The sequence below is a fragment of the Chelonoidis abingdonii genome, chromosome 7 (genome assembly GCF_003597395.2).
Source record: "Chelonoidis abingdonii isolate Lonesome George chromosome 7, CheloAbing_2.0, whole genome shotgun sequence".
Taxonomy (NCBI): domain Eukaryota; kingdom Metazoa; phylum Chordata; order Testudines; family Testudinidae; genus Chelonoidis; species Chelonoidis abingdonii.
Genome location: NC_133775.1, coordinates 3,136,752 through 3,154,807, shown reverse-complemented (window position 1 = coordinate 3,154,807; position 18,056 = coordinate 3,136,752). Strand labels below are relative to the sequence as shown.

Here is an 18,056-nt window from a genome sequence, read left to right as displayed (position 1 = left end):
CCCACAGCAAAGGGCAATAATAGCTTAAATTTCCTTGGCAGCTGTGTCCTCAGTAATTGGGATTCTGACGAAAATTGCTGGGCTGAAACAGCAGAGTTAACAGCTCATTGCTTTTTTGTGTTTGAAATGTTATGCCCAATATTATAATAGAAGGCCATTCCCAGATTTAACAAAGCCCTCATAGCTTTTGGATGCTCAGAATACTGGCAAATTCCGCTCTGAAAATAACTAGCTTTCCATCTTGAATCGGTATACAGAGCTGAATATGGGACTTGTCTCTCAGCAAAAGTTAAAGCTTGTTGTATTGAATGACCTGATGAAATGTGAATTTATCTTTAATCCTTAGGCTTAATTCACAGTGCAGTTATAAAGACTGTAAACATGAAGGCTTCTGTCTTCGGTAGACTATGTCAGAAGGGAGAATGCAACCCAAAGAAAAGAGGTAAGTGTGAGAGGTGTCCCATGCCAATCAATCTGGAAGTAAAGCAGAACTTTGATTGCGTATTATAAAGCATAGGGCTGAAAATCCATGACTCTATTAAATAAAGATCTCTGGGCTTAAAGCACAGTTCTCTTACACGTTTCATTAGAATCTGTGGTCATAAACTGAGGTTTAAATATATCTTGAGGGGTATTTTCTGTCACCTAGGACATAGGAAACAGCTTGGCAGTTCACTTTCATCCTCCATCATCCTATCCACTTGTTATACCCCTCCACAACAGCGAACATAGCCACGTATGAACTTAGACCCTCGTCATATCAATGCTGTACTTTTGGACCTAGCAACCTCTACCCTCCATTGGGAATATTGCAGATATGTATTCCATATGCCACCATTCAGGATCTTAAACCAAATTTTGCACCCTCGAATTGGTGAAACGTACTCCCTCTTCAGCCCTTCCTTTGTCCCTCTGGCCAGCCAAGGTGTTGACCTTTCCCCTCCCTTACCTAGCTCAGGTTACAGGCTCCGGTAGGTCCATCCCCTAAGTCCTCCCCTGCTCCCACTCACACAGACAGACCCTACTCCATCACATCTGCTTCCCCCCTCGAGACTGAAACTGAGCAGGGTACTCTGGCCCAAGGCTGGAGGAAGTTCAGGGACCCCTCTTCCAGGCACAACGCGTCTTGCTATCAGGTGTGCACTGTCCAGCGGGGACAGACACTGGTGCCTGTGCTGCATCTGCCAGGCTGCTTCCCTCAGAGACAGGGCTCCGTTCATTCAAGCGGTCTCCCTCCTCCAGCTGAGCAATCAGCTGGTCCTTGGTAAGCCTCCCCCTTCGCAGCCCCCTCTGCTTGCACAGCTCCACCAGGTCACACTTGCGCCACTTGGCATACATCTTTCTGCTGACCACTCACAGGCCGGGGTGCTCGCCGCTCCCCATGGTTTCCAGGGGGACCCCTAGTGCACCAGCCCTTCTTGAGGTCACCACCTCTCTGCCAGGGTCAAGCTGCAGACTCCTCCACCCCGGGTCTGCTCACTGCAATCCCCCGGGGGACCATGTTACTGCGAAGTCCTTCTCACTGGGCACACACTCCCAGGGGTTAATCACCTCTTCGTTTTACTGCTCCCTAGTCACTTACTGCAGGAAGCGCCGTCTACGGGGTACGGTATATCCCACCTCTGCCACCAGTTGTCACGGCATGTGGGCGAGTCCGGCCCTGCACCCCTCTTCCTGGGACTCACAGTGACTCTTGGACAGCCAGCAAAACAGAAGGTTTATTGGACAACAGGAACGCAGGTTACAGCAGAGCTTGCAGGCACAGTCAGGACCCCTCAATCGAGTCCTTCTGGGCTTTCAGGGTGCTTGGATCCCAGCTAGGATACCCTGAATTCCACCCACACAGCCCCAAACCCAAACTGAAAACTACTTCCCTCCTGCCAGCCCCTTCCTTTGTCTTCCTTCCCGGGCCAAGGTGTTGACCTCTCCCCTCCCTTACCTAGCTCAGGTTACAGGCTCCGGTATGGTCCATCCCCTAACGTCCTCCCCTGTTCTCCTATTCCCCACACAGACAGACCCTACTCCATCACACTAGGAGGATGCCGCCAGCTGGTGCAGGGGGGGAAGGAAAGCATGGGCAGTCCTGAAAGAAATCAAGTGTGTCAGAAATCAAGGCTGGCATGAGAGCCAGTCTTTGGGCAGCCTCAGGTACACAGCTGGCTTATAGTAGGCTGCCTGATCGCTACACCACCTGCCTGGAGGGAAGAATCAGAAAACCCTCTCTGAAACCCAATTCATCATCACATGGGCAAGTAGTGGGAGCATTACCAGAGACCCTGTTCTTGTTGCTTGTGTTCAGATACTTCTGCTGGAGTTCCTTTGCTCTGACTCAATGCTGGGACCAGCTCCAGGAGTGTCCCCTCACTGTCATTCCCCTAGCAGTGTCTTGCAGAGCCGTTTGTTCTGGCGACTCATCTCCAGATGGGACTGGAGATGCTGCCAGCTCTCCAAAGAGGACTTTGTGGAGTCTCTGGCTCCTTCTCTTTTAGAGTTAAAAGCTGCTGGGGAACGATTTCTCTTTTTGCCTGTTTTCAGTAATTACCTTTTTGCCTCCATTTCCCCCCCGTCCCGGTTGCCCCTCGCCTGCAGGCCCGGGGCCCCAACACAAGGGGAACCCTGCTCGCGTGGCAGCACCACGTGTAGCCGGGCAACTGTGACCGCCCCGCCCCAGACGGAATACATCTCCCAGCGTGCACCGCGCGTAGAGGCCCCGCATCGGTCTGAGAGAGGGGCCCGCGGCATGACGGGAGTGGTAGTCCGCAGTTTGTGCGCTAGGCCGGAGTTCCACGGCATGCTGGGAGAGGACTTCCCTGTGCACGCACTGCATGCTGGGCGTTGTGGTTCCGAGGCCGCGTTTCCCGGTAGGCCCTGCGGCACGCCGACGCGCGGAGTTTAAATCGGCGGCGGTTGTGGGGGCCGCCATTCCCAGCTGCTGATTGGACGCGGTGCCGCTGGGCCTACAGACCCCTTCACGCCTCCCCTTTTCTAGCGGCCCCGAGGACCCCCCGCCTCCCAGCGCTATGGACTCCGCGGTCCGCAGCCGCCTCCAGCCCGGCCGGCTTATTAAGATTCAGCGGAGCAACGGTGAGTGCGGGGGGGGGGGTGTCTGACGGGACTGACCCCCGCCGCTTTCCGTACCGCCCCCTTCGGCGAGGGGGTTCTAGAGGGGGCCCTACAGCTCCCCTGCTGGCAGAGCCCTGGGCACGCGGGGCTGGACGGGCCCCAGGGCCCCTCCCTGAACCCCCCATCGCGGCTTGTCCTGGCCTGAGGGGATACGGGAAGAGCGGGTCCCGCCTTGGAGCGCCCTTCCCCCGCTCTGTTTGGGCTGCTCCCCGCCGGGCGTTCCCCAGCGCGCGGGGCTCGGGCGGGTGAGCGCTGAGCGAGGCGGGGAGCTGCTCCCCGGGCACTCGCATCGCCCTGCTGCTGCTGCTGCTGCTGCTGCACGGGGAGTGGGCTGGCTGTGCGTTTGTCCCCCCCCCCAACGCTATTACCTTCTTGGCTCTCATTTAGTCTGTGGTCCACTCTTAACCCCAGGTGCTTCCCCTGGTGCTCCCTCATCCGCGGTCCTTTCCCCTTTTGTGTTTGTGCAACTGATCTTCTTCCATTTATCCTCTTTGAATTTCATCCTGTTTATTTCAGAACACTTCTTAGTCTCTCAAGATCATTCTGAATTCTAATCCTCCTCTCAAAAAAGCAGTTGCAACCCCTCCCAGCTTGGTATCAACTGCAGACTTTATGCAAATATAGCTCTAGGCTGTTATCCAAGTGGTTTATGAAAGTTTTTAATAGAACCAGATCCCTGCAGGTCCTCGCTCAATATCCCCTTCCAGCTTGACTGAGAACCATTGATAACTACCGATGAGTATGGTTTTCCAACCTTATAGCAGGTTCATCTAGGATCTGTTTCCCAAGTTTGATTATGATAAGGTCACATAAGACAGTATCAAAAGCCTTACTAAAGTTGAGCGAGATCACGTCTACTGTTGCCTCCTAGCCTCCACAAGGCTTGTTACTCTCCTAAAGGAACTCCTCACTTAATGTTCTAGTTATGTTCCTGAAAAAGCCAAAATGATATTAAGCGAATCCAATTTCCCCATAAAAATTAATGTAAATGAGAGGGTTAAGTTCCAAGGAATTTTCTTCACCAGACAAGATATACATATATGTATACATACAGTATAAATTTTAAACAAACAGTACTGGTACACGGTGATGATGATTGTGAAGCTTGGTTGAGGTGGAGGAGTCAGAGGGTGGGATATTTCCCAGGGAATGCCTTACCGCTAAATGAGCTAGCAATTGACTGAGCCCTCAAGGGTTAACTCCCTCAACACTCTACAAGGCAGCAGAAAAGGAGAGAGGGCAGACAGAGACACACATCCTGTGTGAGAGAAAAAATGCGCATTTCCCCTTTAAGTAGCTGACCCCAGGCTTAAGTACACTGCCTTGTTTATTTAATCAGCTTGCTGAGATGGCAGCTACTGCCTAGAAGCTCCCTCCCTCCATCGGGAGTCCCCTCTGCTGTATGGAAGATGGGGTAAGTGAAGTGCAGGAGCAGGGGGGAAGCGGAGACACCCTGACATTAGCGCCCCCCCCCCCACAGCAAGCGGGAGTCTCTGGGAGTAGCTTCAAGGCAGAGGGCGGGAGCAGCACGTGGCAGTGGGGAGGGACAGCTGCTGCACAGGGAACTTGGGGGAGCTGGTGTGGGGTTGGGGCTGCTGGTCCACCCTACTTCCAAAATCCAGCAGCTAGCTGCAATGGGCTGCTCTTCCTGCAAACAATGTTAGAAGGGAGCATTTCACAACTTGAACTAGCATGTTCCCTAATTGATCAGCAATTTAACATCGAAACAATGTTAACCAAGAGGACTTTAATGAGGAGTTCCTCTGTTAGGTTGGTTTGACTTGATTTGTTTTCTTCCCAAATCTGTATTGACTATTACTTATTACCTTATCTTCTAGGTGCTTACAATTTGTTGTTTGTGCCATTATTTTTCCAGGTACCGAAGTTAAGATGACTGGTCTATAATTCCATGGGTTATCCTTAATCCTCTTTTTATTGATGGGTACTATATTTGCCCTTTTCCAGTGCTCTGGGATCTCTCTCTTCCTCCACAAATTCTCAAAGATAATTGTTAATGGCTCAGGGCTCTCTTCAGCCAGTTCCTTAAAATATTTTAGGACAATGGTCCCCAACCTTTTCATCTGGCGGGCGCCAGACGAAGGACTGTGGCAGCGCTCAAGCATCCACTGAAATGCCGCTGAATTTCAATTGGCGACGCCTCTCAATGACGCCGCTTGTCAGTGGCAAGCGGCGTCATCGAGAGGCATCGCCACTGAAATTGGGCGGCATTTTGGTGGCTACTCGACCGCCTGTCAGGACGCAGGCGCACTTAGATGCCCCCCATGGTGCCCGCGGGCACTGCGTTGGGGACCCCTGTTCTAGGGTGTATTCTGTCAGGGCCTGCTGACTCAAAGACATCTAACTTGTCTAAGTAAGGTGTGGTCTAGAATAGGAAATTAGGACTGTGTAATGACATCTCCTCAGGGGTGTGAAAAATCCACACCCCTGAGCAGCATAGTTCCTGGTGTAGAGGGCACTTGGTCAACTGAAAAATTTTTCTGTTGCCCTAGCTACTGCCTCTGAGAGGTGGATTACCTATGTCAACAGGAGAATCCTCCCGTTTCCATAGGTAGTGTCTATGCTGTAGTATTTTAAGTGCAGACATACCTTAATTCTTAACTTGTTCTTCACCTATCTTAGCCTCTGCTCCTAATCCACGTACACTAATGTTAACTATGTTAGTCGTCCGATCACTGCTAATCTTTCTGGTGAAGACTGAAACAAAAAAGACATTTAACAATTTGGCCATTGCTGCATTTTCTGTTATCTTTCCATCCTTATTGTGTAACTGGCCTACTCTGGCCTGGGTATTTCTCTTGCTTCTAGTGTATTTGTAAAATGTTTTCTTGTCACCCTGTATGTCCCTAGCTAGTTTAATCTATTTTGTGCGCTGTCTTTTCTAACTTTGTCCCAACATGCTTGTGGTTTTTGTTTTATATTCATCCTTTGTAATTTGATCTACTTTTCAGGGCTGTAAAAGGTTAACCATTAACCCTGGTGGCCCCAGCCCCCATGCCAGCGAGACCGCTGCCAGGTGTCGTGGGCTGAGTCGGCCGGATCTCAGTCCCGACTGGATTGGCCCCAGCCCCCACCATGTCCCCCCAGCTACTTTGGCTAACAGTTAACTGGTTAAACAAAGTAACTTTAACTTTTCTAACCAGTATTTACATCCCTCCTACTTTCTTCTTCCTTTGACTCTGAGTTTCAGGCCATTAAAAAAAAATCTACTCCTAGTTAAGCCAGGATGGTCTCTTCTCATACTTCCTATCTTTCATGTGCATTCAGATAGTTTGCTTTTGTGCCCTTAATAATGTCTATTTAAAACTGCCAACTCTTGAAGTCTATTTTTTTTTTCTCCTAAGACTCGCTTCCCATAGGATCCTATGTACTAGTTCTCAGAGTTTGCTAAAGTCTGCCTTCTTGAAGTCCATTGTCTTTATTCTGCTATTTCTCCTTCTACCATTCCTTAGCATGCCCCACCTTTGGGAAGCAGTCTGTCTATTGGGGGTGAGGGGGAAGGAGGAGAGCCCCCACCCACCCTGGGCCTCTGGGCTGCAGCGGGGACAAGTCCCTTTCTCCTCTGTCCTGTCATCACTGAATATGCAGAGGGATTGTCGGAGCTCCATGCTGATATAGGGCTGTCGTATTCACTATGGATGTGTGCATGCTCTCCTCCCCCAATGTGTGACTTTTCCCTCTGAAGTATCTGATACTGGCCAGTATTGGCAACAGAATACTGGGTGACATGGGCCTTTGGTCTGACTCAATATGGCCATTCTTATATGCTCACTCTTGCTTTTGGTTGCCTCCGTGGGACTTGCTGCTTGTGATGCCCTCTAGAGGACTGGTCTTGTTACAGACTTGGCTTTTTTCCTTTCCATTATTGATGAAATCTTTCCAGTGACACAAGGCATATGAGACTCAGTCCTTTCTAAAGGAGATTGAAAATGAGGGGATGCTGTAAACATGGAGTGTAGCAGATTTCAGTGCAATTTAAAAAGTGGTTTCTGGTCCTAAACAGACCCTTGAACTCCCCCAGGCAATCTCTGTGTGTAGTTTTCTTTTTGATGGAACTGTTTTTTTCCACTTTTAAAATTTTTTTCATCTTCCCTGGTTGCTGTGTAGGAAAACCCATATAAATGGGAAAACATATACAAAGTGCTGCCAAAATAAGCTAAGTAAGTCAGAAGTCTTTCAGTGTTTGGGCTCTAAAAATAGCACATCACATCCCTGCCAGAAAAGATGTTGTCTTTAGTGCCACAGCAAAGGGGCAATAATAGCTTAATTTCCTTTGGGCAGCTGTGTCCTCAAGGGTATTGGGATTCTGACGAAATTGCTGGCTGACAGCAGAGTTAACAGCTTCATTGCTTTTTTTTGTGTGTTGAATGTTTATCCAATATTTATAATATGAAGGCCATTCCCAGATTTTAACAAAGCCTCATAGCTTTGGATGCAGAATACTGGCAAATTCCTCTCTGAAAAACTAGCTTTCCAGTCTTGAATCGGTATTACAGAGCTGAATATGGGGACTTGTTCTCTTCAGCAAAAGTTAAGCATGTTGTATTGAATGACCTGATGAAATGTGAATTTATCTTTAATCCTTAGGCTTAATTCACAGTGCAGTTATAAAGACTGTAAACATTGAAAGGCTGTCTGTCTCGGTAGAATGGTCAGAAGGGGAATCAACCAAAGGAAAAGAGGTAAGTGTGAGAGGTGTCCCCATGCTCACTCAATCTGGAGTAAAGCAGGAACTTTGATTGCGTAGTTATAAAGCATAGGGCTGAAATCCATGACTCTATTAAATAAAGATCCTCTGGGCTTAAAGCCAGTTTTCTTACACGTTTCATAGAATTCTGTGGCTCATTAAACTGAGGGTTAAAAATATAATCTTAGTATTTCTGTCACCTAGGACAAGGAGAACAGCTTGGGCAGTTCACTTTCATCCTCATCATCCTATCCACTTGTTATACTCCACACCCGAACATAGCCACTGTATGAACTTCAGACCCTCGTATCTCAATGTCTGTACTTTGACCTATCAACCTCTTACCTCCATTTGGGAATATTGCAGATTATGTATTCCTTATGCCACCGGATCTTAAACCAAATTTTGCACCCTCGATAATCTGTATGTTATTTCCTGATAACCAGAAACTTCTGTGCTTAAACTCTGTAGCATTCACTTTTTCTTAACATTTTAATTTTTTTTAACCTCTTCCAACTCTTGAGATTCAAAGGCATAAAAGTTGTAATATTTGGTTTGGAAATGCTGCAGATGAAGGTTTATCTGTTGCATTACGTTCCCATGAAAATTAAGATTTTATTGGCCTTACAAAAACTAAGTCTGTTTTAACAAATCCTTAATTTTGGGCCATGTTTGTCTTTGGCTCTTTAGTTTGAGAGTAGGAAAGCTGTGAAAACCCCTCTCCTGTAAACTGGGCCCCTATAATCCAACTAATCACAAATAATTATTACAATAGTATTGCTGACACACAGTGCCTCTGATGGCATTGTTTTTTTTCTAGTAAGAATAGTTGATTCAGAATAAAACTAAATGCTTATGTATTTATATGCATAACCTTGTTTTACGACTCATAAGTGATGAGTTATGACTTCTTCATTAGTACTGTACTGTCATGTTCTTAACAAAGCCCCGGCTTACACAACCTTAGCAGCTCTATATTGGTATTCAGCACCTTTAATGATCTCTTAAAAATTTTCTGGAAGAATTCCCTAACATGGCAAAATGTGAGATTAGTTGGATACTTTGGGGATCCCCTACCCAGTTATGCATTAAAACCATACGTAAACTTGGTGATCCAATAAAATATCTCCATTGTCTTTGAAAGACAAGTTGAGAAAGAACTGGAGGTATTTCTAATATTCTGCTGGACATCTTCCTACTCTATTGGCTGTAGAAAAGGGTTTTCCCTTGTTTCCCGTTATTTTGGAATCTGATTTTGTAAATCTCCTCCCAGCTCGCACAATTTACCACATTCCATTCTTTAGTTCTGCTTATTTTATTTACACTCAGGGAAACTTTTGCTTTCTCTGAAACTTAGTGTATGTTTATAGTGAGGAGTTTGCTCACGAGATCCCAGATGTCTTTGCAACAGATGGAGAATTAGCCGTGAGGTTTGGGCCAGAGTCCAACTACTAATTGCATTTTCTGAGACTTGAAACTCTTATCAGATCTATGCTAGTCAGAAGTCTGAATGTGTACTGGCAGCTAGAGTAGATCTGAAAGATGAGGTGGTGCTCTGTCATTGAAGCTGGGTATGCTATGTCATGCATAATCACCACTGATAAAGGTTTTGTAGGCAAATTAGTTTGAGCTCTACCAGTGCAAACCCATGAGCATAATAAGATCAATGAGGTTGCACAAGTATCATGGGTGGCCTAGGTTTTTGACTTGCGGAACCTCCAAAGTGATCTGCTATCCTAACAGGAAGAAACTATGACTGTCAGAGCCCAAGTGAGTTTGAGGGACTGTCATTTAACAAGATCTTACTTAGAAGTGAGTAAACTTGATGATTGTCTTGGGTTTTCATAATGCTTGGAGAGAGAAACACTATCTATAAATCAATTTTAAAAATCTGGTGAATACTTTAACTGTTTTGTATGAGAACAGTTAATATTGTATTTTTGCTCATTTTACAGAGGATTAAATAACGTTGTTTTTATTAAACCCACTAAAAGGTTAATATTTAATATATAAACTTAGCACCTATTCTGCACAAGAAAGTTATTTCAATATCAGGCACCTTAGTTTCGGTGGAGGCTGAAGTGATAATTATACAACTCTGTGGCATACAAACTCTGTTCTATAGGGTTATCTTCACGCAGTAAAAATAAGGGAGAGAGGTTCAGTTTGTGCCTGTTTTCTCCTTCACAGCCCTACTCCTCACTACTGCGTGTGGCCCCCCCAAAGCATTTGTGACATCACATTTTCCCAGAGCTGCAGAATGTTGTAGATAAAGGATTATGATTTCACTACAGGGTAAACCAGGAGTTTGGAGGTTGAGGTGAAATCACTTATTTACTCCTACTTGCAAATAGCAGGAGGGTGAATATGGGGAAAATGCAGATGAATTTAATTGTTTTGGTTTAAATGCTGAATGCTTAATTTACCTCAGTGTGAGCAGTTTTTTAAAAATTATTTCAATAAGCACAACTATATTGTAAACTCTTAATGCTCTCGTAGAGCAGAAATCATGGAGTGATTGAGAGCTTTACTAAGATTAGCCACAAGAGATTAAAACGGTGACAAATGTGCTTTGGGTGCTTCTGAAAACATTAGCAATGGCTCCTGCGGAACTGAGTGGTGGCTGGCAGACGCTGGTAGATGGTCTAACTAGCAGATTTCTATTATAGTCAGATTAGACTGCTCAAGTGGAATTTAAAATACTAAATTACTAATCAAGGCAATCCTAATTTTCCACATCAAACAAATTAATGGCTTATAGTTGGTTGACTTTATTTAAGGTTTATGTCAAGCTATTTGTCTTCCATTGGAGTTAGAACAGAAATTGTCTATCTAAATCTTGTCTTTGCCTTTGTAGATTGAGATTGAAGATGTGATAACAATAAATCCAGAGATTTTAGAAGAAATTCCGTCGGCTTCTGATGTGAAAGAGAACCTGCCTCTGCAGGAGAATGTAACTGTACAGGTATGTAATCCTTAAACTCTTAAGACTCTCTTGTAATGGTACTAAAATTCAAACAGCAGCATGTTGGATCATAAATGACATTGCAAAATAATTACAGATTATTTTTAAAACTGCTCTGATTCTTTATTTATCTTCATTTTAAACTTTGAGGTCTCTGGGTATGCATGTTTTGTTCCATTTGGATTTTTTGGGGCTTTCTGTGCTGTTTTTATAAAAACAGGCACATTCTTGTATTTGTTACCATATCTTAATTATATAATGCAAAGAGCATGGTAGATGCTTCAGATTCTTACTGCAATGGCTTTTTAACTTTTTGCAGAAACAAAAACGTAGAACAACCCTTTCAAAAATTCCTGCTCCACGAGAAGGTAAAAATAACTCTTAATTCTTGTCTATAGTCATAAAACAAAAATAAATTATGCTGGAGATTTACTCTAATGTAGGCAACATATTGCTACAAAATGTACTAATTAAGCAACTGTACTTTATGCTGGTTCCTTTTTGAAATCTGAGTCGTAAATCATAGTTATAAGGCATTCTGAGGTTTTTCTACGTCTTGGAGGGTTCCTTCCTTGGGTACCCTAATACAGGCCTACTGCCAGCAAGCTGCTTTTGTGTGTTTGAGCTGGCAAGCTGGTTATAACAGTGTCTTGTTGTTTTTTTCCTCTTCTAAGTTGTATAGTTCTACAGGCTTCAGGGGAATTCTTACTACAACTAATACTAGTAAATTCCACTTTGCAAATTTCATAATCCAATGGAAAGGGAGTGCATAGAGAGGCTCCAGAATAGGGTCAGTGGTTCTTGTATCAACAGAATAAAAGGTTTTGAACAAAGCTAGTTGAAGATTGGTGTGTTGCAAGGCAAGGTGGGGTCCATAAGAGGTTATTCTCCCTGGGCTGGGAGGTATGGGGCTAGCTGGGAAATAGTTCCCTCCCGATATCTAACTTCAGCTTTCAGATTGTAGTTGCCTAATTTATTCCTTGGGACTTTTTGTTAGTTTGGGGAAGAAAGATTACTAGAGTGTGTGCAGTTTGCCATGTGAATGCTAATGGTCACACATGTGACTAGCTCTCCATAGAATTAATTAGCATTGTATACTATGTTCTCCTTGCCCCCTGCCACATTGGCTCTGCCTTCCTTCCCTCCAGAAGTGCAGTAAGCTTCCTGCTTGCTACCATTTGTCCTGTCCAGTACAGTAGTGCTAAGTTCTGGAACTGGAGGCTTCCACCCCAGCTGCTACTGGCTTTCTGAACTCTCTCCCTTTCTTGGTTCTCTGTGTGATGCTGGAGATGGAAGGCAATACAAACCTTTTTGCAGGGAGTGGCAGAGCTGATGCAAACAGCCCAGACATCCCAAACTGACAAATGCTCATCCCTGTCACTAATCCAGGGAACTTTCCATAAAACTGGTAGACTGGAAATTGTACTAGGAGTTAAGTAGTGATTGTCTCTGGACTGGTCACTCCCTGGTAGTGAATGGCTAGCTGACCAGTCAAGTGCTCTTAACCCAGCCAGTCACTGCCAGATGAGCAATGCATTCCCTAGAGGTCACTGGTGTAACTCTGAAGCATACAATGTAACTGAATCTGCACTGCATGTTGCCTGGCTATTGTCCCAGGGTTTTAGTGCAATGGTTCTCAACCAGGTGCTTAGAGGTCTTCCAAGGGGTATATCAACTCATCTAGATATTTGCCTAGTTTTACAACAGACTACATTAAAAAGCACTAGAGAAGTCAGTATAAACTAAAATTTCATACAGACAATGACTGTTTATATTGCTTTACATCAGGGATTGGCAGTCTGCGACATGCATACCAAAGGCGGCATGCTGGCTGATTTTTAGTGGCATGCTGCTGCCAGCTGGGATCCTGGCTGCCGGCCCCGCTCAGCTCGGTGCTGGCCTGGATTACGGAACCCCAGACCAGCAGCAGGATGAGCCGCTCAGCCCGCTGCCAGTCTGGGGTTCCAGCCATCGGCACCTTGCCAGCCAGGGTCCTGGCTGCCGGCCCCGCTCAGCCTGCTGCCAGGCTGGATGGCTGGAACCTGGGCCAGCAGCAGGCTGAGCAGCTCAACCCACTGCCAGTCTGGGGTTCTGTCTGCCGGTCTGGCTCGCGAAACCTTAAATTAATGAAGATTAGGCACCACTTTCCAAAGGTTGCTGACGCCTGCTTTATATACTAGACACTGAAATGTAAATATATTTATATTTAATTTGGTTTATTTTATAAATATCTGATAAAAATGAGAACAACTTGAGCAAAAAATTGCTTGTCAGTAAGTAGTTTAAGTGAGGTGAAACTTGGGGGGAGGGAGGAATGCAAGACAAATCAGACTCCTGAAAGGGGGTACAGTAGTCTGGAAAGATTGAGAACCACTGTCTTTGTGCATAAAGAGAGACCAGCACCGAATCCAGCAGGAAAGCAAAGTAGTCTGTGTTCCCTCTTGCTAAACATCTATGCTACAGCAGCAGGGAACAATATCCTCCTATTTTGAGTTCTGCAATACATTGGTTAGAAAGTTCAACACTTTCAGGTCCTGTAGACCTCTTAGGCTGAGCCCATGAAAGGAAGCAGAAAGTCACATTACATACTGATGGAGTACTATTGTATCTGCGCCTGAGGGAAGCAAAAATAAATGGCAACTCTTTTCAAAGTTAATTGTAAAACCGGCTCTGCCTAAACTAATCTTGCTAGTCTTCTGAAGTATGGTATGGAGCAGTGGTGTCAACATACTGCATGCCACTTCTTTCCGTAATGAAGTGATCAGAGTGCTGGAGACACTGAGTGTTTCTGGGGAGCTCAGGTTTGGAAATTATTACACTTCACAGAGGACATAGCATTTAATTCCATCTCCAAGCATAATGAAAGTACAATTCTTTTTTTTCCTAAAGTGGCAACGGTGACACCTAATGTGTCTGCGCCCGAGCAGCAGCAACCAGGTAAAGAATTCTGGTGTGATCTGCTTTGAGCTCCATGGGCACAATTACAACTCCTGTGCACAGGGTTTATCCACAATTCTAAGAAACATTTGGTGTGCAATGGAAATCTTGTCTTCACATGAGAATGCTACTGCTGTATTCTGGATAAATTCCTACCATTGCTAGAGGTGATGATAGATCTAATTTTTATATTGCACTCCAAATTTTTCGTGTCAGACTTGCTTTCTTCACAAAAAAGTCCTATTTTAAACTATTTGAATGGGTGATACTTGGAAATTCTTTTAGAGCTTTTATGCCAAGGCTGTAAGAAGCTGGCCACTATCTTAAAGTAATAGATACCCAAATGTGTGACTGCTAAGACATTAATTCCCTTGCAGCTTGCATGGTAAACCTTGGGAGTGCAGCTTTTATTAGACACATGCTGTAATCATAGCTTTTAAGTGAATTTAGCATTGGTGGAAGTTTCCACACTGGATCTAACTGTTCTTAGGTGCCATGGTGATGGGCATGATACCTCCTCAACCCTCACCTGGAGAGACAGTGATGACAAAGAAGCTGCCTCCACGCTTATGCTGTCTTTGGAAGTCTCCACAGAGACTTTAATCAAGGTGCCAGTTTTGTGATGCGTGGACTGAGACTGACCTTCCTGTCAAATAGTCACTGAATTTACAATACCTTTGTCAAGATTAGTTGATCCAGTAACCAGGAGCATGAATATGAGCCTTCTGGTCCCTTTCAAGAGTGGTAGTTCAGGAACCTCAGCATAAATTAATGAGTCCTAATTTTCTTTTTAATTAAAGTGGAATAGGAAAAGGAATCCATTTCGCTCCAGATTTGCAATTGCACTATTCATCTTGCACTAGGGGCATTTTCCAAGAACATTCTTCACCAAACTGATAACTTTCTAGCACCCTGCCTCACTCTAAACTTCTCTAAAGGTTCTGAGATCCTGCTGTGAATGGTATCTTTTTAAACAGGCTGCTTTCCTTATTGCTCTGTACTTTCATGAGCATACTGATCTTTTTTTGAAGAAACTGACCTGCTGTTGTCAGTGCTCAGTACTGACCTTGAATTCTTTGTTTCCTAAGTATTACGTAGCCGTTCTACCAAGATGTCTGTCATCACAGAATCCCAGGGCAGCCTCCAAGATAATGAGATGGAGGTGGATCCCTCCACTTCTACACAAACAAGAAACCATTCAACAGTGCCCGGTGAGTGGCGACAAGCCCAGTAAAATGTGATTAAACTGAATGTCTTATGTGTTTCAAAATGCTTATCTCATGGGTTGCAAACTGTAGAAGCAGAAAGAGCTGACCAAAATATCTTCCCCTTTTAAAACAGAGAAGGGAAGAGACCACAATAGGTTGGTGATTGTGCATTTTACATAAAGCTTCTAATTAAGAGGGATCTCAAATCACTTTAAAAATTCTGCTGATGTTGAAAAAATAAATCACTTAATCCACCACATGTATGTCTTGGGGTGAACCTCACATCTGTTTAACAATGCACAATAGCATACGTAAGGTTAGGATGGTAAGTGAAATATCTGCTCTCTTGGAAATGCAAAGTGTATTTTTACCCACATGGCAATTTGGTTTGAATGACAGGGTTAATGGCCTTACTCTTGCTAAAAGAGCTGTTAATAGTGCATTTTATATGTTACCTGAAAGGCTTAGCAAGGATAACTTATGATAGGAATCATATATGGGGACAAAAAAAGCTGGATTGCCTCTGAGCTGTACTGGGTTGACAGATTCCATTAATTGGGGATATGGATGTACTTGAATGTAGCTAAAGTACTTCAGATTTTCTACATCAGTATTGATTACAGGTACAGTCACATTTATTTACACCTATTGGGTAAGGGAAGAATTTGAGTCCTGCTTTGTTCTTTTGGAAATGCAGACTTAATGCTTTATTGGTAGCTACTACTGTTAATTTTCCTACACCATACAGCAAAAGCATGTGTGATGCATGTTCCATATTGGCTTTCATGATGGGCCCTGAACTTTTAGAGAGGTTGTTCGTTAAAACTCAGTCTGTTCCATGCAGACTTTGGACTGTGGCATTGAAAAAGTAGTCTAAGTGTAAAAGTTGATTTTTTTTTTTTTAATTTTTTTAATTTTTGTAAATTGCCTGTTACGCTTGTGTGACAAATATGGGAACTAGTAATTGGAGTCCTATATGTGCCTCAGTTTCCCTCTGTGTGCTTTGCATTGCTATGCACAGACACTGAAAGGTTAAATCTGCACTTAGGGCGGAGCAAGTAACATGAGGTGCATTGTATCACAAGTCTGGGGTGAAATGAATGAGTGGTTAAAGGTCTGACTGAAACAACTCAATCAGTGGAGGATCCAGAAAGGCAATGAGAACCCCAAGAACTGAACAATTGACAACTATCCACAGGAAACTCTGGCAGGCAGAACATGTGAACTCAGCATGAGTCTGCAGGAACAAGGCAGTGTCCTGCGGTGACAGGAGGCTAGAGTAAGGGTTGGCCTTTGAAGAGACCCAGGAGCTCACCTGGGATAGAATCATAGAATATCAGGGTTGGAAGGGACCTTAGGAAGTATCTAGCTCAACCCCCTGCTCAAAGCAGGACCGATCCCCAATTTTTACCCCAGATCCCTAAATGGCTCCCTCAAGGATTGAACTCACAACCTGGGTTTAGTAGGCCAATGTTCTACATCTAAAACTTATGCTGATATAACTATGTTGCTCAGGGCTGTGAAATTTTGCACCCTGTGCTCTGTATTAGGTCAACCTAATGACCACTGTAGATACAGCTTGGTCAACAAAAAATTTTTTTGGTCAACCTAGTTACTGCTTCTTGGGGTGGGGAGGGGTGGTGGATTTACTGCAGCACAGGAAAACCCTGCAATCACTGTAGTAAGTCCCTGCACTACAGCAGTGTAGCTGCAGCTGTGCTGCTGTAGTGCTTGTACTGTAGGCATAACCAGAGAGAGGAAACCAGTATGGGAGCTCTGGCTTGGCCACTATGGACTGTCTTAACCTTGGCTTCTGTATGGTAACCAAAGGACTTCCCGATGCTGTGCTCCAGTTGACTAATAAACCCTACTCTGCTTTGGTGTCGCTGCAAATACATGCCGAGGTTCATTGATCCCTGAAGAGAACAAAAAGTCTCTGAACAGGGGTCTTCCCCAGTTAGACTCCCTGGGCAGAGTTCATGTTGTGAAACGAGTGCTGGAGCCCAGAGGCTCAGCTGTGGAAGCGTTGGATCCGTTGCTGGTCTGGTACGTTGAAGGGGTTCCTCCAAGGGGCTATGTGAAAAAGCTGGGGCATAGCACAGATCCTGTGGCTCTGAAACAGCATGTATAACTAACTTTAAGGCTAGACATGCATCGTTATGCAGCTGCAAAGCATTTTCTTAAGCACAGTTCTCAACTAGTTTGCTTTAAAGTTACACTGCTTATAGTAGGCAAATGCCCTGCTCTTCAGACTTGTATCAATGAGATCTATAAATTGAGAAAACTTAGCCAAGGCTGAAGATACTGCATAGATCTTGAAACTTGATTTCATTTAAATCTCAGACCTCTAATATGAGTCAGGCTTGAGGGGAGAAAATTAATAAAACTGCTAAAGTTATTCACATTTTAAATCAAGACAACTCATCCTAAACTGTGGTGTGCATAACTGAGGGAGTCTTGAGCCTACAGCTCTTGCCAGTTTCCTCTTAATAGACACTTTTCCCCCTAGCCAGCACTTTTTTGTAGCTTCCCAAAATTTTCTTTTTGAGAAAATCTAAAGGTCCTACCCTATTCTCATTGAAATAAATGGCAAAGTGTCCCCATCTGCTTCAGTGGGAGCAAGATCAGGTCCTAGGGCTACTCAAGCATCCATAAGTTACTTTAAGGCTTGAGAGACACGGTGGGTGAGGCAATGTCTCTCTTGCCGACAGAAGTTGGTCCATTAAAAGATATTACCTCACCCATTTTGTGTCTCATATTTAATCCTTTACATGAGTTTATGCTGCTTAAATCTCTTAAAGACCTCTTTCTGGTAGAGGAGAGGTTGGTATGGGGTGAGAAGCACTTGTGCCTCACTTAAAAACAAACAAACAAAAGAACCCCAAGAACAAACCCTTGCACACTTTATGCATTTAAATAACCTTATGTGGAAATATGTACTTGGCCTGCAATTCTGACGCTGGGCAAATCTTAACTTTAAGAAATTAGTGCAAAAAATCTATCTGAATACAATGTTAAGGCTGTACAGGTAAGTAATCAAGATAGGAAATGCAGAAGATAAGGTACAGTGCACAGATATCTTCACTGCAGTAATCTTCAGTTCCTTAGTCAAGTATTT

At 44.4% G+C, this 18,056-nt stretch overlaps 1 protein-coding gene across 1 annotated transcript in view; it reads left to right on the top strand.

Moving 5' to 3' along the window:
* The first annotated feature begins 2,872 nt into the window (after positions 1-2,872).
* Positions 2,873-18,056, top strand: part of KIF2C (kinesin family member 2C) — a 59,719-nt gene continuing 44,535 nt past the window's right edge. The window contains 5 exon segments of the mRNA XM_075067575.1: positions 2,873-3,084; positions 7,729-7,823; positions 10,686-10,793; positions 11,113-11,161; positions 14,819-14,941. Coding sequence (XP_074923676.1) covers positions 3,021-3,084; positions 7,729-7,823; positions 10,686-10,793; positions 11,113-11,161; positions 14,819-14,941 — 439 coding nt within the window. The 5' untranslated portion in view covers positions 2,873-3,020.